The following is a 26,462-nucleotide window of genomic DNA, read 5'->3' on the forward strand; positions in this document are numbered from 1 at the left end:
ACCAGCCTCTTCAATGCCCCGCTAACTCATTGAGAAAAGACATCGGGGCTGGGTATAGTTATGTGTCTGAAAACCTAAAAAACTTCAATGATTTTAATTGTTTGCCATTTAATATAGACATTCAGCTATTAGATGATGGGACTGGAATAGGAAACACTATGCTGAAAAATCGTGCATCATGGCATAAGTCTTGTAGAGATAAAATAAGTAATGAGAAATTAGAAAGACTTCGTAAAAGGAAGATTGAAGATTCAACCGAATTTATATCTGCAAAGTACAGACGGGCGAGTCTTCTGAAATCAACTGTGAGTAATTGCATTTTCTGTACTGAGCCAGCAGGACTTGATGGCCTCCATAGAGCCTCTACCTTTGAACTTGACTTCAAAGTGAGAAACTATGCTATAGAGCTTCAAGATACACAACTTTTTGCTAAACTTTCAGTTGGTGACATGGTTGCTTTTGAAGCCCAATACCACAAAAAATGTCTATCTGCACTTTACAGACGCGGACAATTAGCTGCAAAGGAAACAGCGCAAAGTTCGAAAGAAAGCTCAATGCATGGTTTGGCATTTTCAGATCTTGTATCGTACATGGAACATTGTATAGAAAACAGTGAAGGCCTTAAAATACCAGTCTTTCATATGTCTTTTCTTAACAAGATGTACTGCATCCGGCTGAGTGAACTAGGGCTAAAAGGTGTAACTGAGGTGCACACTACCAGGCTTAAAAATCGTCTATTTTCGGCTTTGCCTAGTCTGAGAGAATACACTGAAAAGGGTAGAGTCATACTTGCATTCGATAAAGACGTTGGATCAGTCCTGAAACAGGTATCAGAACAAGATTTTGACTCGGAGGCTCTGCTCCTAAGCAAAGTTGCCAAAAAAGTGCGGCGTGATGTGTTTCAGCAAAAGCAGAAATTCACAGGCAATTTTTCAGAAAACTGCCAAAACAAATCGGTTCCTCAAACACTAGCAGCTTTGATCAGTATGATTCTTGATGGTCCAAAAATTAAAGACCAATCTGAAGGTGAACATACACAGTCATGTGCCTCTATTGCCATATCACAGCTTATTGTTTTCAATAGCCTAAAATCTAGTGGGACTGGTGCTTTTCGTCGTCAAGGATCGAGAGACCCCACTTCCAATCTATCTTGCTCTTAAAGTTCATGGTGAGACGAGAAAGCGGACTCTGATAGACACATTGTACGATAATGGCTTATGCATATCGTATGACCGTTTGCTGTCTATTTCCACAGGTGTTGCAAACAGTGTATGCGCCAAGTATGAGGAAGATGGGATTGTGTGCCCACCAAAGCTCTCTAACCATTTATTTACTACAGCAGCGGTGGATAACATTGACCATAATCCTAGCAGTACAACTTCTATGGATTCATTTCATGGAACAAACATTTCTATTATGCAGCACCCAAAATTGGGGTTTGAAGGTGCACCAAGATTTAATCCTGTAATTGATGAAAGACTGATTGCTGGAAAGAAGATTACAGCTTTGCCAGATAGATACACCAACGTTCCACCTACTATTATTGCACAGAAGGAGCAAATTGTTCCTCCCATAGTTGGTCCAGCTGTACGTTCTGAAGTACCTGAAATAGATCCTTTGATAGTGAAGGAGTATGAATGGCTGAATAACCTTAAACATTTGTTGGACAAACCTGAGCTGGACATAGAGGACTATATATCATGGGGTGCATATCATGCTTCTAAACAAATGCCATTTAATAACATGAAAACAACTGTCACCCTCATGCCTCTCTTTCTTGATTGTGCACATTCCATCGCAATGATAAAGCATTCTATGAATGTTATCAGCGACACCATACAACTGCTGAACCCGTTATCACCATGGATCAACCATTATTTGCTATAGCAAAATCAATTCAGTGGAACTTCCCTAATACCCACGGTGAAGATAAATTTGTTATAATGTCGGGTGGACTCCATATTGAAATGGCAGCATTCAAGACCCTGGGGAATTGGTTAGAGTGTAGCGGGTGGACTACAGCCATATGCACGGCAAAAATTGCAACTAGTGGGGTGGCGGACTCATTTATCAAGGTCACACATCTGACAAGGACAAGGCATGCTCATAAGGTCACAGCGGCTGCTTTGTTCATTTTAAGAAATCAAGCATATGATCACTACAAACAGGTGACTCCAGGAGATGAAGCTGTACTGGATTTTTTAGATTGGTGTACCAAAATAAAATCTGAGCAACCACAGTTTCTGTATTGGTCACATGTACTTGAACTTGAGCTATGTATATTCAGCTTAATTAACTCGATACGAAGTGGAAACTTTACCAAATATATTGAGTCTCTGATACAACTGATTCCATGGGTATTTAGCTTAGACCACACCAACTATGCCAGATGGTTGTCTGTTCATATTAGGGACATGAGCTCTCTGTCAGTCACTCTGCCAGCAGTGTATCAGGAGTTTTTATCTGGGGGTTTCGTAGCCTATAAGACTACTCTCCCGTTTTCAGCTATGGCCCTTGATCAGGCACATTAACAATGTAATGCTGTAGTTAAAGGTGATGGTGGGGCTGTTGGTCTGACCGACAATCCATCCGCTCTGACACGATGGATGGTGGCTGGTCCGGAAATGTCAAGAATGATTGAGGAATATGAAGGTCATTAAATTACGGAAAATGTATTTCAGAAACACCATGAACAGACTCCTGCTGCTCAGGCAAATTTCAAAAAAAAAATGTTGCTGGTCTCGTATCAATAATCACAGACATGGGTAACCCTTTTACAGAGGACAGTGGGAACCTTCTTACTATTGATACAAAAGATATCATGGATAAAGTTGTAGTGGATTCTGTTAAGCAAGCTCTGCAACTCGGTAAGGAGCAGTACTATAGGTTTCAAGATGAACGATTCATCAAAAGATCTGTTCCTATAAGCGAGCCCATCAAGAGAAAAAAAATTGGCATTGTTCCAATTTACAATGGTGTCAAACAAGACAAACCCCCAACTTGCAATATTAAAAGATGACTGTGCCCTTTTTTCCAGGCTGTATATTGCATGCCAGTCTCGGGAAGGAAACCTGGATGAGTTTTTCAAGTATGAAAACCAACCATATCCACCTGCTTTGGCCAAAAATGGGGAAATGAGATCAGGAACAAAGGCTGATCTTCTTAGTGTACTAGAATCACATTCACGCCGTTTAGAAACAACCCCAAGAGTTACGGTTAACATTCTAGACGGGGCGATGTTGGTTCAAATGTTACAACCTAGAGGTTCAAAAACATTTCAGGACTATGCTTACAATGTGTTTTTGTCACATCTCTCAGAAAGACTTATCCATGTAAAAAGATTGGATTTAATCTAGGACCGATACATTGCAGATAGTCTTAAATCAGCCACCAAATAAAGAAGAGGACATGGCTCAAGACGACGTGTCACCTCTTCAAACCGTGTACCCAACAATTGGCAGTCGTTTCTTCGAGTTGACGAGAACAAAACGGAACTTTTTTCAGTTTCTCGCTCAGCAGTCATTGTCTCTTTCGAAAGATGGAAAAGAAATCTATTGCACTTCAGGTGAACAGGTTTTATGTGCCCCTCCAAGGATAGCAAATACAATCATTGAGCCATGCACTCATGAGGAGGCTGATACAAGGATGGTACTTCACCTGTATGATGCGGCCCTATCAGGTCACAGGAGCATTATGATCACTGCGTTAGATACAGATGTGTTAGTCATTATTTTATCTAATTTCCACAGAATTCCAGACTCTGAAATATGGATGTTGTTTGGTGTTGGCAAACACCAACGTTACATAGCAGTACATGGGATTGCCAACTCACTAGGTCCAATGAAATGTAGGTCAATGTCTATTTTCCATGCATTGACAGGATGCGATGTTACCTCTTTCTTTTGTGGTCGGGGTAAGAAATCAGCTTGGGACACATGGGACGTATACCCAGATATAACCAATATGTTCCTGGAACTATCTGACACACCCATAGAACTGACCGGCAATAATCTCAATCTCTGTGAGAGATTTGTCATACTGATGTACGACAGGACAAGCGATCTGATGGCAGTTAACGACGCTCGGAGACATCTTTTCTCAAGAAGATCAAAGGCACTGGAGAGTATTCCACCAACACAATCAGCTCTCCCTCAACACTTACTGCTAGCGGTGTACCAAGGAGGCCATGTTTGGGGGAAAGCTCTACAGGCAAATCAAACACTACCAAGCCCGTCGCTCTGGGGATGGGAGAAACCAGGCACGGGTACGTGGAAGCCAAGGTGGACTACCCTAGGACAAGCCCAAGATATGTGCTATGAGCTTATTCACTGTGGATGTAAGAAAGCTTGCAGGGGACTGTGCAAGTGTAGCAAGGCCAGCCTTAAGTGTACAGCTCTCTGTTTCTGTAAAGGCCGTTGCTTCCCGGAATAACATGCCTTTTTTCATCGCACATCCACCAAAATGATATTGCCAATTGGATGAAATCATGTTTTATAACTAACATCAGTTAGGCTGGCATACTTTACAACTTGACCTTGTTATTTTTGACAATGCCCTGTATAATCCCCCATATAGCAGTGCATCAATTTTGTGTATGTTTACGCGATCAAACAGAATCATATTAACGGTAATGCATACTTTTTCTGTCAAAACATGGGCAAATAAAGAAAAAATGTAAATATTTACATGTTCAACCCATCATAAAAAGTGAAATGAGATATTTGACCTTGACAATTTACCTCAAGGTCATCTCAAGGTCATTGCTGGATAGACAGTATATAATTTAATATAAGTCTTCAACACATACAATGCACTTTAAACGACTAGTTATGGTGATATTTTGGATTAAAGTTGAAATGGCGGCCATTTTGGCGGCCATTTTGAAAATCGTTGACCACAGCCTTCCTGGATAGGTGCCCATTACAGGTGCGCTACCTTAAAGCATTGTTTTGTTGCACAATCTAAAATGCATTAACGTGATGCTAAAATAGGTAAATTTTAAGTGAGAAACTTCCTAAACGACTGTCTATCGATTATAGTCTTACATTTGCTATATACAGATAACGGTAAGTTTTAACGAACACAAAAATTTTGTAGCTATGTGTCATTAACATACAGACATGTTCTATTTAGCATCTATCAATTATTCGGAGACGTTCCTGGCAATGTTGTATGACCATGTTATGAAATATATTTTCCTTAATCTTTAATCAATCTTTGCATTCCGCTCTGACATTTTTGTTTGAAGAAATAAATGTGATATATATTATGATTGTATGCCTGTTTATATTAAAATACGAACGGAGTTTCCGGTATCTTAATCTTAACGAAGGAGATAACACTATCGGGATTGAATAAAGGTATGTTGACATTTCATAACTCGTAATCGGTTGCGGGACACAATAGGCATTTCATGACACGGTATCAAACATAAATATGATTAATACGTTTTTAGTTAATGCACTATTTTATAAGTGTCAATAATTAATTAAGAGAATAATAAGTCGTGTTAAATACATATTCTGATATTATTTCTGACAGAATGTGTGGCAATTTAATGGACATTTTCACAGATTTTGGCATGTTTTAAAGTTTGTAATTAAATGATTTCAATTGATAAATGTAAACATCGGAAGTAAAATATTCCAGTATTACAACAATTTAAGGACTAAAAAAGAATAGACACCAAGGCTCGAATCACTGACCCTTGGAGTAAACGTTCAGCGCTGAAACCAATCGGCCATCCGTGCAGCTAGAACGCGGTATGTATTTTATTTTCAATATAAGCAATCTTCGTAATATAATAAAATATAACGATAACAGTAAACAGAACTTTTCGAATCATACAATCGTTTCGCGTTTGCAACACTTGAGATGTTTTAGGTTTTTAAATCGTCAAAAGATGCATATAATGGATATTTTAGAGCATGATTAATGTTAATTACTACTGTTTTTTGTAAAAAAAACATAACTCAAACGATTATGTGAAAATCTAACACACCTTCTTTCTAATTTTGTCAATTTTTCAAAACGTGAAAAGGTTTCTTAAACCAACATATTTACAAATAAATTACAGTACTTTGATTTTAGTCTCATTCTACTTACGAACGAATATAAGCTTTGTAAAGTATCAGTGTTTTGAAAGAAGTATATATAAGTTACGGTAAATAATATGCTCAAAAAAAGAGAATGTAGGGATATAAAGTCCATGTGCAACCAATAAACCAATCAGCCGCCCCCAAATACAGACCAGTGTATGTTAACAACAAACGATGTCAGTAAGTTCAACTTATTTTTTTTTAATTAAACACAGTTAAACAGTTAAATATGTCAGATGCAGTTTCAAAGGATCATCTATCAAAATGTCGTTAATGCGTCATTTCCACTTTCGCAAACCTCAAACAAAATCAGTCGCATATCGCCCTTGATAATAATTTACTAAATAGGTTTTGAATGTAAAACTGATTACACTATTTGCACGAGCATTATTTTACATCTAGCTATCTGTAAACTACGCACAGACAAACTAAATCTAAGATTGGGTAGCTATTGATCAGTTACTGAGTTATTTTGTTTGGTATTTTATCACTGCGGAGCTATACATTGTCAGGGTGTGGTGAAAATTAATGTATATCATCCCAGCTAGCAAACATATATCAGGCCGCCGTTGGTCCGATCTCGTTTTTATAAAAAGTGATATCGGCCCGATATTGGCAACGACGGCGGGTCGTTATCGTTTTGCCCATCGGCATCGGCTCGGCCCGATATCGGCAAGATTATATATCGGTTCGCCGTCGGCCCGTTTTCGGTTAAATGTGATGCTAGCAAGTGGCCAAGTTTTACATCAGTGTTTACAAATATAAAACATATGAACACACACATACCATACATTTGCGTAAACAATTTAAATATGGCAACTAAAATCTTAACCAAATAAAAATCTAAAATAGCCTCAGAATGTACTATGGAAAAACAATTGAAAGTTGAGTATTACAATTTGATAATTTTAATGACAGTTTAGGATATCCATTGCATTTTATATTTTATATACATTTCAATGCAATCACAGATTTATTGTTTTCTTAAATTATCTGTTATTTCGAAGAGTCTTAATAGAAATACCTAGATGAAGAAATGTTACTTATTCTGTACCATAATACTTAAGGGGTTTAACAATATACAGAACATGTATCATATTATACTTTATAGCAATCCAATAAATAAAATAATCGCAACCATTTAAATGTAGTCTACTAACGCCACGTTTAGACTGTCTATCCTTAACGAAACAATCAACAGTCTTGAGGCTTACTACACTGCAATTCAAAGATAAGATTAGAACATAGATTATATAACATCCTTATGGATACAGGTGTTTAAGTGTAATTGACAGCAAGTATTTTTTTAAAGTTTTAAAATCGCAAACAATCCATAAAGTCCGCGTTGGGTCCTTCTTTATAATGTGTAAGTAAAAACATTATGTATGCGGTACATAACAAATACCATTACAGTAACAACAAGATATATGCGGTACAAAACACATCAGAATACATTAAGTTGATGGTATAAAGGTATAATGTGATTGAACCTGAAGAGTGATAAATATAACAGCCCAATTTTTTTTATAAATAGTCCATTAATTGATGTAATTAGCTCGATAAATGTGTACATATTTGGTCTTTGTCTGTGATACAATTGAATATATCTAAACAAAAATAATTTTGATCTCAGTTCCGTATATAATTTACATTCAAGAATAAAATTAAACTCATTTATGAGTGTATAACAAATAAATATATTTTCTTTGATCTAATGGAATAGACACATGTCTAGCCATCTACCTGTCTCAATATTTAATCTATATAATGCAATCAAAAATGCATAATTTTGATAAACTTAATCAAAACTTTTTTACATGACAAATATTCAGGTACGGTTGAAATTGAAAAACAGCGATATGTTGGCACAATGTGCCTTCTTTAGGCAACAACAGGATTAAATACAAAAAGGAACAAAAACAATCCTGCTGATATATTAAAACTATTTCTAGCAGTTTAAAAGTAACCTTTTACACGTTATGAAGTATAAAATGGATAAAGGCAACTGTATGTAACTAAGTATAACACATAGCATGCATGAAACAGGAATTAAGGACAATTAATTATAACTCATGTACATAATAAGTATAAAAATGCACTTTTCATCTACAATCTAATCTCAGCTACCTATTTGGAACAATATACAGTCTAAAAGGGCATGGCTAACTCTGCCATTCCCTAAATTTAGCCTACGACTGCAAGTTGAAACATTTTGTTTAAGAAATTTTTATTTGGCTGCATCATTTTCTTCATTAAAACCCATTATAATAAAATAGCAAAAGTTACAAGATTGTATAATATATATCGATGCAAATTTGGCTAAAGAAAAGAAAGTCTTGAAGGGCATTGTTCACAGATTGTCAAAATGACACTACATGGCGTAGACTGATGATGGAAATACAGTTTAATTTATGAATAGTGATCATTTGAAATTGATAAAATTATAAAGTGTTACACACTCGAAACGAGTGTTACACACTCGAAACGATTGAATATGTTGGAATAGCTTGTTTCTGTTAATTCCGTTAAAATTTGTAGAGTAGCTAGTTTCTGATATTCCTTTAAATTGTGTAACAACATGTACATCACTTATATAAACAAGAAACCGTCGGAGACGGGTGATGCTCCCCAAAGGTGTTTTTGTCACAATATTGCACTATATATTCAGATAAAAAGAAACGTCTTGAGGGCGAAGTAGTTGGGGGGGGGGCAAGAATTATTTAATAGAAAATTTCAAAGGGCCATAACTCTGTGAAAAATCATCCGACCAGAACCCGCTGATAATATGCACATCTCCTCTTGGTAGTGAAGCTTCCCATACAGTTTCATTGAATTCCGGTCATTAGTTGCTGAGAAATAGCCCGGACAAAAATTGTGCACGGATGGACACACGGACGGACAGACGTAGCGGCGACTATATGCTCCCCCCAAAATAAATTTTTGGGGAGCATAATAAAGTATCAAAAGCAGACTTTGTATAACAGTCCGGAATGCCGAGTGGTAACAGCAATAACTGTTTAATCCATGTAATGACATACAATGGTTCGAGCCCCGATAACGGCAAACGTTTTTGTTAATATTTAACTTTTAAAAATTCTATTCATGTTATTATATTAACTTAACGACTTAATATTTAAGAATATATTTACAATGAAACAAAGTCAGTCTTATTTTGAGGATGACAAAATAAGTCATAACTTAAAGTGTAAAAGGTAAGATAAAAATTGTAAACCTTATTAGTTGTAACTATTAACACAATTAACAGTCTGACTGTCAGTCATATATAAAGTTAACTAATCATCATAATCTTCTTCGGCCATGGCTGATGTCATCGTCGATGGCTTGGTGCGCCCTCCCTCATGGCAGTCACTGGCACTTCGAAGCAATTCTTTTATGAAAAACTCCATGTCACTGTTTATTTGTGTTCAGAAAGATTTGCTTGACGGCTTCTGAAAATGTACAAGTTAAGGTTTATTATTATTATATGATCATTTAAATACATTTGCTTAATTATCCTAAGATTTTTAATTTATTAAAATATGATATTCGCTTACTTTTTCATGGACAAGTATTATTGTTAACTTTTCGAATATACAGTGCTATTTAATTTTGATGATCTGTTTTTAAAACATCAAATTATATTATGGCAGTTTAATTCATATAGTCACCAGAATTAATAACACATTTTTTTAAATTATCTGCATAAAGTATTGCACTTCTGCTGACTAGTACTTTATTCTGTTATAAAAGTGTATTTTTTACGTAATACAAATAGCATGTTAACAACCAAAGAAAAATACTTCAAGAATAGTACGTACCTAGAACTATCATCTGTGGTCTGTCAGAAGACAACCTTACAGATTCCCCACTGGAAATGTGGGTTGGATGTTGAGGGCTGGGAATCTTCCCGAAACTCCGTCGGACCTACGGACATGTGCGACACAAACTGTCACGGGCCGATCAAAATTCTTAACTCGTCGGCCGAAAATGTCCGACACAAATATTTTCGGGTTTTCCCAAGAAATTAAAAGTATTTATAGAAGATCGGCGAAATACGACGGAATCCGCACTTTGCCGATTTCGTGAAATACGAGATTTTTTTAATGTATTCGTCGGTCAGTTAACCCGCTGTTGATTGGTCCAAAGTCGTCTTGTCAAAAATCGGAAATAATCTGTCCGTGCTCAGCGAAACATGTTTCAGAAATACATTTGGTTCCCTGCTTATTGTCGACGAGTAGATAAATGCATGCTTCAAGCCGGGATCGGTACATTTGACCATCATTCGATCGACTTTTAGTTTAAACTAAAGTGAAAGTTAAACAAAGCAACAGCTTGCAGTTACCAACAATATCGAGGAACACACACGGAGTTTAACGGGGATTTATAACCAGGTGATTTCGTTTTCATGTTCCTTCTTTTGAATTAAGTAAATTTGTAGTAAATAAGTAAATATACATAATGTGGAAGTTTTTGAATGTCGCAAAGCCTGAAAATCCAAAACGGGTTGCAGATGTAAACGCCCGTGAGCTAGTGGAAAAAAATACGAGGATAAGCGACCCCTCGTAAATTCGTTGAGTCTTGGAAAACAGGCAGACCATGAATTTAAACAAATTACTTTGTTACTCAAAACAATGTGATTAACTTAAGAATAAACTGATGTTATCGTTTCTTTACAGAGCAATTGCCCCCAAGGAGCCCGAGCCTGGACACTCGCAGAACGATGAGGAAGACTGGGAACAAGACGACAGTGACATTAAGCTTTTAAATATATACGATACAGATAGTGATTTTATTAGTGACTTTAATAATGAGAAAGTGGATGCTAACAAACTGTGTTAATTTAATTTTTTACTCAAAGTAATATGATCAAAATAAAATGATAAATCAATATTAACGTATTTCTAATTATTTAATTTTTTCTCAGTTATGTTTGAATTTCACGTATGTTCTTTGGTCTGACAGAATAACCTAAGGTCTGACAGAAAATTCTGACCAGTCAGACCAAATGTCTGACTGAAGGCTGTTGAGTTTCGGGAAATCTGTCAGACTTGGCAACAATAGTGTTGAATCTTTCAATGAAACAAAGAAACAAAAATATTCTTAATTCGTACAAATAAATTTTAACTGTATAAACATCCAATTTAAGTCAGTGTACAAGTACCAAAAACAGCAAAGTATGAACGTGCGGTAAAAAGTACCTCGCGAATATATATTACGAATGCATAATTCAAATTCTTAATGAACCATCACGTTATTTACGAACAAATCTACATGTGCGTACAATATCATAAAGAACAAATACTAACTTGAGCTTTAATGAAGATCTCCGAAACAAAACGCAAGACACAATGTTTGTGTTCGAACGCCTCATTTAACTTGGCCGCCAGAAAATTTCCTTAACCGAACGAAATTATCGTTTTTGAACGAAAACATTTACGACCACAACGGGCCGTTGTCGGCTCGCCATCGGCAAAAATAAGCACAAGTTGCATATTTATTGACCATATTTATGGTTTGTGGTACGAATATATGTATTTTGTAATATTTCATAAAACTTGTTGCATGTAAAATGACTTTTTTGTTAATTACATATATCGGGCGGCGAAACGGATTAACATCGGATAGACATCGGGCCGATTTGCCGATATACCGTTTAGCTACCGATATCTATCCGATAGTGGTGTGCTGGCTAGGATATTGCTTTCAATGGCAAATCATGTAACTTATGTCAAATTTCATAATATGTTTTTGTTTATAATATTATTAAAGTTCTTTCTTGTTCAATATTGCTCCACAACGATAAGCTACCATCGCCGCAAACATGTTTCACGACATCTAGCTCATGGACATGTTACAGTTACATCGTTGACATCTACAACGTTTCGTAATGGCAAATTATTCTTTTAAAATATATAACTATTTATTGTCAGTATTAGGTTAATTATTTGTTATTTGAATTAAATCCTTACAACGCGTGTTAAAATGATTAATCAATACATACAAACAATTTGATTTCAAACTTATTTAAATTATTTCATTTTTCCAAAATGATGTTTGTGGAAAATACAACATAACAAAACACAAAAGGAGGAACATGTTTTACATTTAGAATCTACGTATTGTATTATTTGTGCAACTTATACTTTAGTTTAATCTATAAGTATCGCTACGCCTCTAAGCTTTGCTATTTCCATTAACCTTATCAAACTGCCTATCCATAAATCTTATGTCAGCTAAGCGACGTGAAATACTTCCTTTCCGTGAGCATGTTTGTCAGAATGAATTCGTAAACTAAGGTTAAGTAGTACATGTATCGTGACAACAAGTGGAAAATAATTGCATATGCGTGCGTATACCTACACTTGTACTACAGGTATGTTTAAAACCTTACAAATTTCATGCAACCGCATATTTCTTGTTATACATTTAAATGGAATAAGCACAAGGTAAATATTGAAAGAATGCGTGAGAATTGTTTTCAAACTGTTCCATGTACAAATCCACGTTTGTGTCAGCCAACAAAATATATACATTTTGGAAAATTATTCTAGGTATAACTGCTTAACGTGTTTGTTTACGTGAAATATTAATTGAAAAAAAAATCATAATTGATTAGTTAAACATAAACGTTACAACTGGATTATAAGTTTGGTCGAAGTTACGTATTTGATGCTGATGTCAATGCATGGAATATTATCGTTATGCATCTTTCGTGGCATTAAGGTATTTCACAATCAATCTATGTTTTTGGCATTTTAACAATTAACTATTACTCCTGGAAGTAAGTTATAAACGTGTATAACGCATATATTGACATACAATGTATACTTGGGATGTTTTAAATGATGAAAGTTGTATTGCATTAGGGAACTTGTTAATTTGTATATATTTTGGATGATCGGTGATAAAATGAATACTCATTGATATATTATCGCTCAAATGAGTTTTTGCCTTGATAAATAAAATGAATACTCATTGATATATTATCGCTCAAATGTTTTTTGCCTTGATAAACGCAACTACGGAAAAATAATGATGAGCTTCCAGTGTAATTAACTACTATTATTTCCGTTGTATACGACAATTAACCAATAGATTTTTAAATTGTCCATTAGTTCATACATGATTTCTTTATTTTCTTTTTTCTTCATAACATTCAACAAATTCTGTTCTAAAGTTATAAATATAACAGTCTTCGTTGATAATGAAATTTGCGGGTTTGATAAGTGATTGTGTTTTTCTGTTTATTGGCTCATATCACGAGATTTATAGTACATGTAGCAATATAGCGATCCCGTGCTCGTAAAATAAAAAACAATGTACACTCGTCTGATATAAAATTGCATGGATAAAAAAGAACGAGGCAATTTTACATTTACTAAGCTAGATGTTAAGAGTTTATCTCTGCTTATGGGTTTTTATTACAAAGTCTTACTATTTGTTCGCACCAATACGCTTAGATTAATTAATAAGGGTTCTAGGTCAATTATTATTGTTCTTATAATAAATGACTAGTTCAGCAAATATCACGTCGTATGAGTATATATAAAACATACGTCTTATTTCAGTGCCTACTTGAATCGTCTTAGGTAACGACAAACTTCTTCAACAAAATGCATCAGACGATAATAAGTATCCTCACGGGCTTTTTGTGTGTTTGTACCGTAACTATTTCTACCTCAACCTCTTCGACGACTGCTACTTCTAGTACACCATGGACATCGGCTTCATCTTCACTTGAGACATTATCTGGATCTGGACTACCAACAACGTCTAAAGCGGAAACCGTCTTAAGTACTGATTTTCAAGGCCTTAAAAAATAAGTGTCTAAACCAAAGAAATAGATAAAATTAAAAATATTACATTATATTAAAGAAATAAAAAGTACTATTCCGATTCATTTATTACACATAGGTTTACAAATTTTGCTTCCCGTATATATTAAATGACAATTAACAATAATATAATATGTTTTTTAGAAATGAAGACTATATTTACATTAACCATTATTTTATTTTTTAGAATGTTTAAATATGATAGAACTGGTAAATGGAAACGTAACTATCACGGCTGATGGCAAACTCGCAAATTACACTTGTCACGATGGATATAGATTGAACGGCAGCGAAATACGCACTTGTGTTAACAGTACATGGAGTGGATATGATCCTAGCTGTTTGAAAAGTATGAGAATGTTCAATAAATTGCATATTACAACATGGCCCTAAGATGTATTACTAATTTTTAACACTTGCATCAGTAATAGAAATTTTCTTAATACACATTCGAAATTGTTCAAGCATATTTAATTATTTTGATTGAACGTACGTTTGAAATTTTGGCAGGCAATTAATTGACAAACATATACCTTCGAATGTAAACAGCTGAGTTAACTTCATTTATGTTTAAAGCAGCTTGCTCCTAGATGATTATGTTTATATTATTTGTAAATTTGAGCATCTACTTAACATTCTATAAACAAAGAAATACATTTGTGATGTTTTCAGATTGTATAATACCATTAGCCCCTGCAAATGGCAACGTAAGTTTCTCCGCTTTAAATACTAATGCCACTTTCACGTGTATACCGGGATTCTTTTTATATGGAAGCAGCCAGATTACATGCGGCGATGGCAAATGGAGCGCAGCAATACCAACTTGCAGCAGAAAAGGTAAAACTATTATTTTGCAATATATCTTCTTGAATAAACGTCGTAGTTCTTTTTTTGTCTATTGAATATAGTGATATTAAAACACGTTTATTTCCTATTTGAAGTAAGTTCCGAAAACGTCGTTGATATCAGTTCATATATAGAGATCATTTGGGAAATTCAGATGCATTTACATAGCAATATATAAAAAAAATACCACGAGCTTTAGCAAGTGGTTGAGGTTTTCGTGCAGAGCAAATCGACTCATCTCTATTCAATATTAAATGGTATTGTGTTTTTCTCATTCAAATTTTCACATGCATTAGTGGAAACAAATATTTAACATCAAATGAAGTTATGTTAAGAAACACATTGACGTCACCATATTTTGCTCTATATTCAGTATAAAACATCAGCATTTATCATAAAAAAACACAAGTCTTACAAAAAATACACAAGCGGCCGTCAGTCCTACGATTATTTCAGAAGCGAACAATATAAAGACGACCTTAACTCCTACGACCAATTCACAAACAACAACAAATCCTTGAAACAGAAACAACCACGTTAACTTTTACAATTCCAACTATGGAAACGATACCTATTGCTATCACAGAAAGTCATACAACATATTCAGATACTACGAATCGAACTACGACTAATGCAGACTCAACCACAATTTCTACGATTTATACGACTGATAATCAAACTACCACAAGTCTCCTACAGCCAGCACAGAAACGACCATAACTCTTACAATAAATCCAGAAACAACCACCGAAGCAATCATGTATAATATGACAATTCCTCATACCACCACGGTATCAACGGTAATCACAGGAACGACAGAAATTCATACGACCAATACAGATACGACCACTGTAACTACGACTTATACAGACACAGTCACACTTTTTACAACTTATACCACTTTTATTAAAACGACTACAAGTCCAACCACCGATACAGAAACGACCGTAAGCTCCACGAGTCATTTAGAAACGACAAGTATCACGACAAATACAGACACGAGCGCTTCTCATACGATCAATTCAGAAACAACCGCAAATTATACGAATAATACAGAAACGAGCACAATTACTATTACATATCCAATTACGACCATGGACCCTACGGCTAACAATGAAACGACCGAAAATAATACAACCATTACAGATTCAACCAATGGAACAACGACATATTCAGAAACCACAACTACTACTTATAACGAAACAGAAACGACCGCAAGCTCAACGATTTACACAGAGACAATAACAACCGAAGACCGTCCAACATCGGCACAATCAGTGATAACACCGACAACAAGTGTGTCGCCCAAGGAAACATCGACGTCAATTGGACCATTAAGTACAACTGCAACTTTAGGTATTGATTTTCAAGGCCTTAAAAATAAGTGTCTAAACCAAAGAAATAGGTAAAATTAAAATATATTACATCATATTAAAGAAATAAAAAGTATAATTCGGATTCATTTATTACGCAATGTTTGACAAATTTTGCTTCCCGTATGTATTCAATGACAATTAACAATACTATAATATGTTTTTTCAAAATGAAGACTATATTTACATAAACATTTATTTTAATTGTTAGAATGTTAAAATATGATAGTACTGGTAAATGGAAACGTAACTATCTCGGCTGATGGCAAACTCGCAAATTACACGTGTCACAATGGATATAGGTTGAACGGCAGGCAATTAATTAACAAATATGTATACAGCTGAGTTAACTTCATTTATGTTTAAAGCAGCTTGCTTATGGAACGATAATTAGGTAAAAATTACATCCTTCTTTATGCCTGTGTCATGATTCTTGATGGTACTTTCAATTTGTATATAGACACCTTTTCATGCTTGATGACACTTACATCTTGCCTGATGACCAATATATATTTACATTCTGCTTAATGGTATCATTCATGTGTACAGATCCAACATCAAACATTAATGCGTTGAATAAATTAACGCGATGGCAAGATGTGAGTTGCGCCCCTGTGTGTGATATTTGCTACTGAACCGACATTAACCGCGTGTTTGTAGACGTAACTTTTTTTTGGTTATGACTTACCATAATTTGTGTACAGTCATTTACCTTCAATTACCAAAGAAACTCTATGGATATATTTCAATATATGCTACTTATACATGTATGCAGAGCTCCAGATAAGACGCTTAAAGTCTTAAAAATATAATTAAATTTAGTAACAAAGGTAGACTTAAATTCTGTGCGTACGGTTACACATTGTTCTCACTCGTCTAGGCCCTTATTTAAATTATGAAATCAACAGCACTTTAACGTTATTATGAATTACAGACCATCTTTAAAACAGTCGAAAAGCCAAACGTTTTCCATTATCTTGTCCTTTTTGCAAAAAGTCTGCTGTATACCGGCAATTGTCATGAGCTCTTCTTAGACTATAAACCTAAATACTGATGTGCCAAAAATTATACTTACCGGTAAAAGGGAATTAATAATACACTTTAAGGCTGGATTTTTTTTATATAGTGTAAACCAAGATTTTGCTGCAAAAAGTTATCTGGAACTCTGCATGTATGTTGAGAGGAAATCCATTACATAATTTCAAATTTACTAGAGTGCACTTATATTGCACCACATACAATGCTATAAAACTATAATATTTAAGTGCACATATATATTATAGATGGGTAGGTATTTCGTGTCAATCTCTTTCACATATAAAAGAGTTGTTGGTCATTTGGAAGTCATGCTATGCTGCTTAAAATATAAATAGATGCATGACTTAATTTAGATTAAGCAAAATAAAACATTAGGTATTTGCCAAGATTCATACGAGTCAAATATTTACGAGAAATAAGAGCGTAATCGTGCGCAGCGAGACTTGCTCATATAGAATTGAACCTCTTATTGCTTCTTCTCGAAATAATTTCATGTCTCCGAACTTATATGCAATACGCCCCCTTTTTTTTTATGCGGATTAATGCTCAGTTTTAGATCCATAATTAATGAACGCCTCAATATTTTCAAAAATTAACAGCGGATTAATGTTCACCGACATTTTTTTCATACAGATTTGATATAAATATTATAGAGGTGAACAAAAAATACATTAAGCCCTGTTTTCCGGCACACGCGCTGGGAATACACCTTATTCGTGCACTTAATTGATTGTTAACAATGACGGCTGAAATCCGTGCGTGGGAATTTTTCTGGTTACCGAGAGCGACGTCAACGTTCATGAAGCCTTTCATTCATAAATTTATATGCGTCGGGTGTCAAAACCAGCATCACCAACACATCAGCTCCGTTATATCCTGAATAAAATACATATATATTTTCTTGAGTACCAACTGCAACTTACAAATATCAAAAACATTCACGGCAGTCAATTTCTTGTGTAGGCCTACTGGTCTGAATGGCAATAATAGACGTATTTAGTTTAATGGAGATTATAAAACAAAGGGAACTAATTCAGCTTATTCAGTATAGTAGTCAAAATGGTTTGGATGTTTTCTCTTTTTTCCGAAAAGTAATTTATTCAACATACGGAAAATAAACGAGCGCTACTTGCTGTCATAATTTGGCAACTTGCATTCTGCTTAGTTGCATTCTGCTTACTGCCTGTTGCTAACTGTCGTTGTTAATGACGCTTAGTGGCAAAACTGATTATGACTGGTTTCAGGAATAATGAACACACAAACATTGGATAGTCACTACTCACCAAAAATGTTGCAACAATCATAAAGTATAACCAAAAAGACAAAAAGCATGTAGGAATTGTCATGAAGCATATTATAATAAACAACAGGCATAATGTAAATATTCACCATGAATGATGTAATGTTGCAACAATCATCAAGTATAAACGAATAGACAACAACCATGTTGAAATTGTCATGAAGCATATTAGAATAAACATCAGTCACAATGTAAATATTCACCACGAATGATGTAAATTTACTTTAAAATCGTTCCATATAACGGTATTGTGTTTTTCTCATTCACATTTTCTCATGCATGCCTCTGCGAAATGATTTTCATGAAATCTTGAATTGTTCATACTTTAAAGAATTGCTCATGAACTCTTCTTTAATTAATTCTTAACGTCACTTCATGAAGTTTTCATCGTGAAGTGAGGTTTTTCCAATTCATGAAGATATCAAGAATATATCACTGATTCCCAAAATTCATGAATTATTCATAAAATGTTTTAAGAATAAATTAAGAATATTTCATGAATTTAATATTCTTAAACTACCCATGAAATATTCATAAATTATTTCATGAATGTTTTATGAATATTTTTTTAATTTTAAATTCTTAAACCACCCAGGAATTATTCATAAAATGTTTTCAGAATAAATAAAGAATATTTTTGGAACTTAGTATTCTTAAACCACCAATGAACTATTCATACAATATTTTATGAATTTTTTATGAATATTTTTTTTTAATTTAAGATTCTTAAACCATCCATGAACTATTCATCAATTATTTTATGAATGTTTCAAGTCATTGAGCAGATCAGGTATTTTAGTCAGAATTAAGGAAACAATTGCGCCATTACTCGGAATAAAATAGTATCGTACACGACCCAAAATAAAACTTTACCCTGCATTTCAAAACTATATACATATATGTAATATTGATCATACATCTTATTCTATTTGAGCATAACAAGCAAATTCTACCGCTCTAATTGGAACAAATTACAGATACACTGTACAGGTCTTTAATCGGAGGATATTACAAAGGTCAAAAACTTTTTTAAGTTGGGAATTATAATTTATTCTGCCAATCCAACATAGCACTACTATAGACACTGTCGGCATTGTTGGTGTCTATCAAAGCCTGATTTATTTGTAGGATGTACCTTTTTCCCTCTCCCGTTAATCTTCATGCCATTACAGTAAACTTTGTACAAACATAATAAAGCAAAAATATGCACATGAATCTTATTATACACAGATCCACATATAAATCAAACCATGTTTGTCTTTTTCAGTTTCGAATGAAAGTCTTGTAAAACTGTTTTTGAACAAACAATATTGCTTCCGTTTCTAGAACGCAATTTGCATCGTTAATTGACAAACGCATTTCATGTACCCCACTAATTACATAATATTCTACGTTTATTCGATTGTAATCATTTTCGTAAGACAGTATTATTTTCGTAAACACAGATTAATATTTATAAAATAGAAAAGAAAGAATATTAAATATCAATCGTAATTGTTCGTTAATAATTGGCTTGTTCAATCGTCACGCTCGGGTAAGTCCGTATTATCGCAGAATTGCTTTATGAAAAGACACTCGTTAATTTGCCGCCATTGACGGTATTTTACGCTGTTCCGAAACGTGATTTTGATTGTCGATTTTCTTTCAAACGAATGCTCAAAAGCGGGCGCCAATTTCAACGTTTGAACTTTTTGCTTGATTTCGTCTGTTAACAAACAATACACTTTCGTATTTAGAAAATAATTAATTGGATAAAAGCGATTTTTCGGTGGAACAGCCGAGGGTCATTCTTTCTTCGAGAAAAGTAGTGGACAAATACGTTATTGGAGATTTTGTTACGGCAAAATTTCAAGGACAATCGCATGGGGCAACTACTGATGACCAAGCGGTAAGAGTGTCATCATTCTTCTTTTATCATGCATTTCTATAAAAAAAAGTCATAACAAGTGTGTTGTCCAGAGCCCCTCTGACTCTCTTATAAAGTGGGGTATAACAAATTAGTTGTGTGTAATCTTGCATCAGTAACGTTCAACCTTGAAAGGCGCGGTCCGCGCAAATCAGTAAAAATACCAGATTATAAGTCTTTATAGCCCCCACGGTGTAAGTTTGATCATGTATTTTCTTGCTTTGTAATTTGTTAGGTTTCATTTGCTTAAAGGTTTGATAAGCTGCTAATAGTACAATCCCATTTGTTGGTTTCTCGAACTGATTCGTACTCAATAATTTCGTACTCGTTTTTCTATTAAGCAACTGTTCTATATTATAAAGTTATGCTAAGATCTAACTCATACATCTCACAATTCTGTAAGCTTTGTTTATATTAATTAATGTAGTCGAAGAAAGTTGCATTCTGAATTTAATGTTTTTTGACTGATTTTGAGGCAATATAGTTTGAACTTTCAAGTTAGTACATGTCTTTTCACTTAATAATAATGAAACTGTTTGAAAGAAGCAATCCATAATTATAAATGTATTGTTCAATATGCAACGTGTAGTATATAAAAGTATTTTGAAGTAAATTAAAGTAAATGTTTTTGACTTAAATCACTTCTTTTTGTTAACAAATGACTATGGAAAGTTTAAAACTGTTAATTTGTAGGAATACTCGGCTCAGATGACACCAATAACCCTGAAATGACACCACCCTGGACCAGTTGCTCCAACCTCTCCTCAGTTCCAACCAGCCCACACAGCCCAATGAGACCACACATATTGGTACATTTTCTAACTGTATTTTCTGCCATTACACCACTTCTTGTAATTATTATGAGCTAAGTCATATTTGATCATGTGATTAAATAAGCAAACAAAAACAACAGGCAAACAAACTTATTTTGATTTAAATTATAGATATTAAAACGACAAGCTTACCATAACAGCAATATTTAACATTTTATTGGAATGCACAATAAGCAATTTAATAACGTGTTTGAAGAATGCCTTCATGACAAGAGTCCATGATTCATAACCACGTGCCCCTAACATGGCTATAATAGATTCTTGACCTTTTAGAGTTTATGAGTTCATGGAAGTGACCAGGGCTTTTTTCAGCTGTTTTTATAGCCGTTATTCGGTCATATGCCCAATTACAAAACATATCTTTTTTCCCAAATCCAGGAAAAACATTCCAAATTGAAAGTTTTGATTTTAAAAGTTTAGAAATAATGAGAGTTTTAGTGTACAAAAAGGACTAATAGGTTGAAATAACCAATAAAATGATTGGTTTTCATTCATAACATTCTATTTTATAACAATGTACTAAGAGTCAATAATTTTTGCTAATATTATTTTTCCAATTTGGGGAGAATTGACCCTTAAATTACCAATTTCTGTTTTGGTGTCAATCGTTTGCAGATCCACTGGTGTTTGAGATTCTCAAGAGGAGGACACAAGCAGCATCAGTGAATACCCTGCTGACATGATTGATGAAAATGTGTCTAGCAAGACTACTAGTTCTGATGAAAATGTGGACAGCAAGACTACTAGTTCTCGTGAAAATGTGTCCAGCAAGACTACTAGTTCTGATGAAAATGTGGACAGCAAGACTACTAGTTCTCGTGAAAATATGGCCAGCAAGACTACTAGTTCTCGTGAAATTGTGGCCAGCAAGACTATTGGTTCTACTGAAAACGTATCCAACAAGACTGATAGTTCTCGTGAAAATGTGGCCAGCAATACTGTTACATGTAGTTCTCTTGAACTCAAAATGAGACATTAAAACATTGAAAAAAAATGCATGAACTCTTCATGAAGTAAAGTTTCAAGAGCTGAGCAAAAAATTAATGAATTCTTCATGAATATGAGATATGAACAGTTTCATGAATAAAACGTAAATTTTCATGAAGTTTTCAAGAATAATGATATTCATGAATTGTTCAACTTCATGAAGTAAATACTCCTGAACTCAAAATGAGACATTAAAATATTGAACAAAAAATTAATGAACTCTTCATGAAGTAAAGTTTCATGAACATCTGAGCAAAAAATTCATGAATTCTTCATGCATATGAGATATGTACAGTTTCATGAATAAAACTTAAATGTTTATACTTCATGAATAATTCATTAGGTGTGTACACTTCTTAAACTCTTCATGAATTCTTAATGGGCATTAAGGATGCATGATATGATGCATTGTCCACTTCATGAATAGTTCATGAACTCTGTTTGGAATAAGTCTCATTTTGTCTTCACATGTTTCTCATGAAGTCTTCATGAAGTACCATCATGAATGGTTCATGAAGACAATGCGAATAGTTCATGAAGCATTCTTAAACATTTCACAGGGGTGGCTGGAAACAAATCTTAAACATCAAATGAAGTTATGTTAAGAAACACATTGGCGTCCCCATATTTTGCTATACATTCAGTATAAAAACATCTTCATTTATCATATTCGTGTTAACTACTTAATGCGGGGCTGATAAAGTAATAAAAATGTTTTGTAGATTGTGGAAATCTCACTGCCCCAGGAAACGGAAGTTTGATTCAAAATGGGTCGTTAAATGAATCGGTCGTCAAATAAGCACGTGCTAGTCGAGATGGCGACGTCTATTCGGGGTCAGTTATTTTTCGCCGTTGTAGACCATCTATTTTTCTTGTTAAATCGTAAAATGACGTTATCGTTCCAGCCATATTAGTAAAATGGTGATTCGCGTTTATTTTGTATTAAAATTCACTTTATATCTCGACATTACTCGTCGCAAATGTTCTTAGTTGAGCTGTAATTAGGTCATCCCGCTGAGAAATTATGCAGGGAGTATTGTCGAAATTTAGAGCAAATATTAATACAAAATAAACGCTAATAACTATCTTGCTGATATGGCTTGAAAGTGAGCGGCATTTAAAAAATTAATATAAGTAATAAAGGGTATAAAACGGCGAAAAATTCTTGCCTCGGCATGGACGTCGCCATCTTGACGTTTGCATACTTCAATATTATACTTTAATAATCTTGTTATTGCTTTTTCTTTATAAATCACGGTACGGCACGCGTTCAGTTCTTTGCGTTTTTTTTCGCAAACATGGCGACGATGTGATGCGACTCGATAGAAAGTTTTATTATTTCCAATATATCTTCTTGAATAAAAGTCGTAGTTCTTTTTGTGTCTATGGAATATGGTGATATTAAAACACGTTTATTTCCTATTTGAAGTAAGTTCCAAAACCGTCGTTGAATTCAGTTCATATATAGAGGTCACTTGCTTATTGGGAAATTCAGATGCATTTATTTAGCAATATATAAGAAATATAAAACCACGAGCTTTAGCAAGTGGTTGAGGTTTTCGTGCAGAGCAAATCGACTCAATGACATCTCTATTCAATATTTAATGGTATTGTGTTTTTCTCATTCAAATTTTCTCATGCATGGCTGGAAACAAATCTTTAACCATGTTAACATCAAATGAAGTTATGTTAAGAAACACATTGACGTCACCATATTTTGCTGTACATTCAGTATAAAAACATAATAATTTATCATGTTTGTGTTAACTACTTAATGCGGGGATGATGAAGTAATACAAATGGTTTGTAGATTGCGAAAATCTCACTGCCCCAGTAAACGGAAGTTTGATTCAAAACGGGTCGTTATATGAATCGGTCGCCAATTATTCTTGTAATAACGGATACTACATAGTTGGCACACGGACACGGACATGCCTTGACTCTGGAAGATGGAGTGGTCAGACACCAAGTTGTGCAAGAGGTACACGAATACATTTATTGCTACATTAAGGACAAGAACTTCATTGGAGCTTTAATAATTATAATGGCGAGCAGTATCAATATCATGGACATACATTTTTGCTTACTGTAGTCGAGAACACACACCTTTATTGTTCTTGTTCAAATTTTCTCATGAATGGCAGGAAACAAACCTTTAACATCAAATGAAGTTATGTTAAGAAACACATTGACGTCACCATATTTTGCTGTATATTCAGTCTAAAAACATCATCATTTAACATATTTGTGTTAACTACTTAATGAGGGGATGATGATGTAATCAAAATGTTTTGTAGATTGTGGAAATCTCACTGCCCCAGGAAACGGAAGTTTGATTCAAAATGGGTCGTTATATGAATCGGTAGTCGATTATACTTGTAATAACGGATACTACATAGTTGGCACACGGACACGGACATGCCTTGACTCTGGAAGATGGAGTGGTCAGACACCAACTTGTGCAAGAGGTACACGAATACATTGATTGCTACATTATGACAAGAAATTCATTGGAACTCTAATAATTATAATGGCGAGTAGTATCAATATCATGGAAATAAATTTTTGCTTACTGTAGTCGACAACACATACCTTCATTGTTCTTGTTCTGAAAGGTTGTCTAGTTTAACATATTTGAGGTAGATAAAAGGAATGTATTTTTATGCTTGAAATGAAGATAGTTATGATATATAGTTTTGTTCGCAATTTAACGTATATAGCAAACACTATGTCCGTGTCATAGTGTACAGTTTGTGCTTTGTATTTATTTCGTTTGCTTAGATTGTAACGCTATCTTTAACAAATCCTCTTCCACACAATCAACCATACAGCAATTGCAATTCTTTTAATACAACATTGCACCGTCTAAACTATCAATGCTCAATGCATATAATTATGCAATCATTATCTGGTATTTTTGGCTTTCTGTGGAGTTAATAATGTACTTATTATTTATGCAGTTGCAGTATCAACATGTACGTGCAAAAATGACACGGATATTTGGGGCGTTGCTTGGTACGAATCCCTGTGTGGTCAAACTCAGCGGTCACAGTGTCCAAAAGGAAGTTCAGGTATTTCATAAACGTTCACTTTCCAGCCATATTAGAAAAAACGGTGATTCGCGTTTATTTTTCATATTAAAATTCGCTTTATAGCTCGACTTTACTCGCCGACAATTTTCTAAGTTGAGCTGTAATTAGGCCATCCCGCTAAGACATTATGCAGGGAGTAAAGTCGAAATATAGAGCGAATATTAATACAAAATAAACGCCATTAACTATTTTGCTGAAAGTGAGCGGCAAAAGTAATAAAGGGTATAACACGGCGAAATGTATTTGCCTTGGAATGGACGTCGCCATCTTGACGTGATTACCCCGTCTGATTATTACAATTATGTCCCTATTTTCGTTTTGTCCTTTCTTATATGAAACAAATTGCAGTATAAATAGTGATAAAGACTACCGACTATGAACTAGAGTGTTTCTTGTGGAGATGTCTTGGTCGTTTCAATATATTGATATCATGTTTATATTTTATTATATTTGTTAACACTAGATGTTCATTTTTACCGTGTTGCCTGTCATGAATTCTTTCACAAAGCCGTAGGTTGAAATCGCCTTGCTTTTTTACTTACCAACTCAGATTTCTATTACTTTCAATTTTTAAGGAATAATTTAATTCGACATGATCAAATTACCATTTCATATGTTGTGACTTCTTGTATGATGTTATAATTTGCAGGGAATTACACCAGACAATGTGGCAGCGAAGGTGTTTGGGTTAACTTAACTAACACATGTATACGGGAGGCGATTAATAACATTGCAAGCACGGTACGATAGAACATGCTGTAAACATTTAAAATCCCGATCATATAATAATTGTACTTCTTTATAGAGAAAATACAATTCTAAATATCTCAGAAAGCAATCCAATATATTCTATGTCTATAGTGAAGTGCATGTTGTTTCGAAGATTTATCGTATAATTTCATCTTAGCAATGATTGTGTCTTTATATAAACCACTTATAAAAGTAATAAATGATTATTTGCATTAATGCAATAATATATTAAAAAAATAATTACGGAGACTAATTGATGAAACTATATCCCACTCAAATACCATAAAGGAGATTACAATTGGCCCACTGATAAACTCCAATTATAACATACAGAAACTGAAATAAGTTCGTCATTTATAATTAAAGAGCTCACGACACTTCGTATAAATATGAATAGCTGTTCG

The 26,462-nt window shown here is 34.3% G+C and overlaps 1 protein-coding gene and 1 long non-coding RNA gene across 8 annotated transcripts; both read left to right on the forward strand.

Moving 5' to 3' along the window:
* Positions 1–5,400: 5,400 nt before the first annotated feature.
* Positions 5,401–26,108, forward strand: LOC127854311 (CUB and sushi domain-containing protein 3-like). Of its 7 annotated transcripts, none has more exons than XM_052389414.1 (9): positions 5,445–5,762; positions 10,775–10,845; positions 13,667–13,892; positions 14,121–14,282; positions 14,606–14,770; positions 15,926–16,135; positions 24,027–24,197; positions 25,177–25,287; positions 25,958–26,108. In XM_052389414.1, the coding sequence occupies exons 3-9, from the start codon at positions 13,712–13,714 to the stop codon at positions 26,056–26,058; spliced, it is 1,101 nt and encodes a 366-aa protein (XP_052245374.1). In that variant the 5' UTR covers positions 5,445–5,762; positions 10,775–10,845; positions 13,667–13,711; the 3' UTR covers positions 26,059–26,108. The 7 variants fall into 7 exon arrangements, 6 of the variants coding, with proteins under 6 accessions (XP_052245378.1, XP_052245374.1, XP_052245376.1 ...); XM_052389416.1 differs by lacking the exon at positions 24,027–24,197 and adding an exon at positions 24,514–24,684; XM_052389418.1 differs by lacking the exons at positions 5,445–5,762; positions 10,775–10,845 and adding an exon at positions 5,401–5,421.
* On the forward strand, positions 20,390–22,883 carry LOC127854312 (uncharacterized). The gene is made up of 3 exons (XR_008037022.1): positions 20,390–20,590; positions 21,090–21,205; positions 21,845–22,883. It is a non-coding gene; the product is annotated as an uncharacterized LOC127854312 (long non-coding RNA).
* Positions 26,109–26,462: the final 354 nt, after the last annotated feature.

This window comes from Dreissena polymorpha, chromosome 12, assembly GCF_020536995.1.
Source record: "Dreissena polymorpha isolate Duluth1 chromosome 12, UMN_Dpol_1.0, whole genome shotgun sequence".
Taxonomy (NCBI): domain Eukaryota; kingdom Metazoa; phylum Mollusca; class Bivalvia; order Myida; family Dreissenidae; genus Dreissena; species Dreissena polymorpha.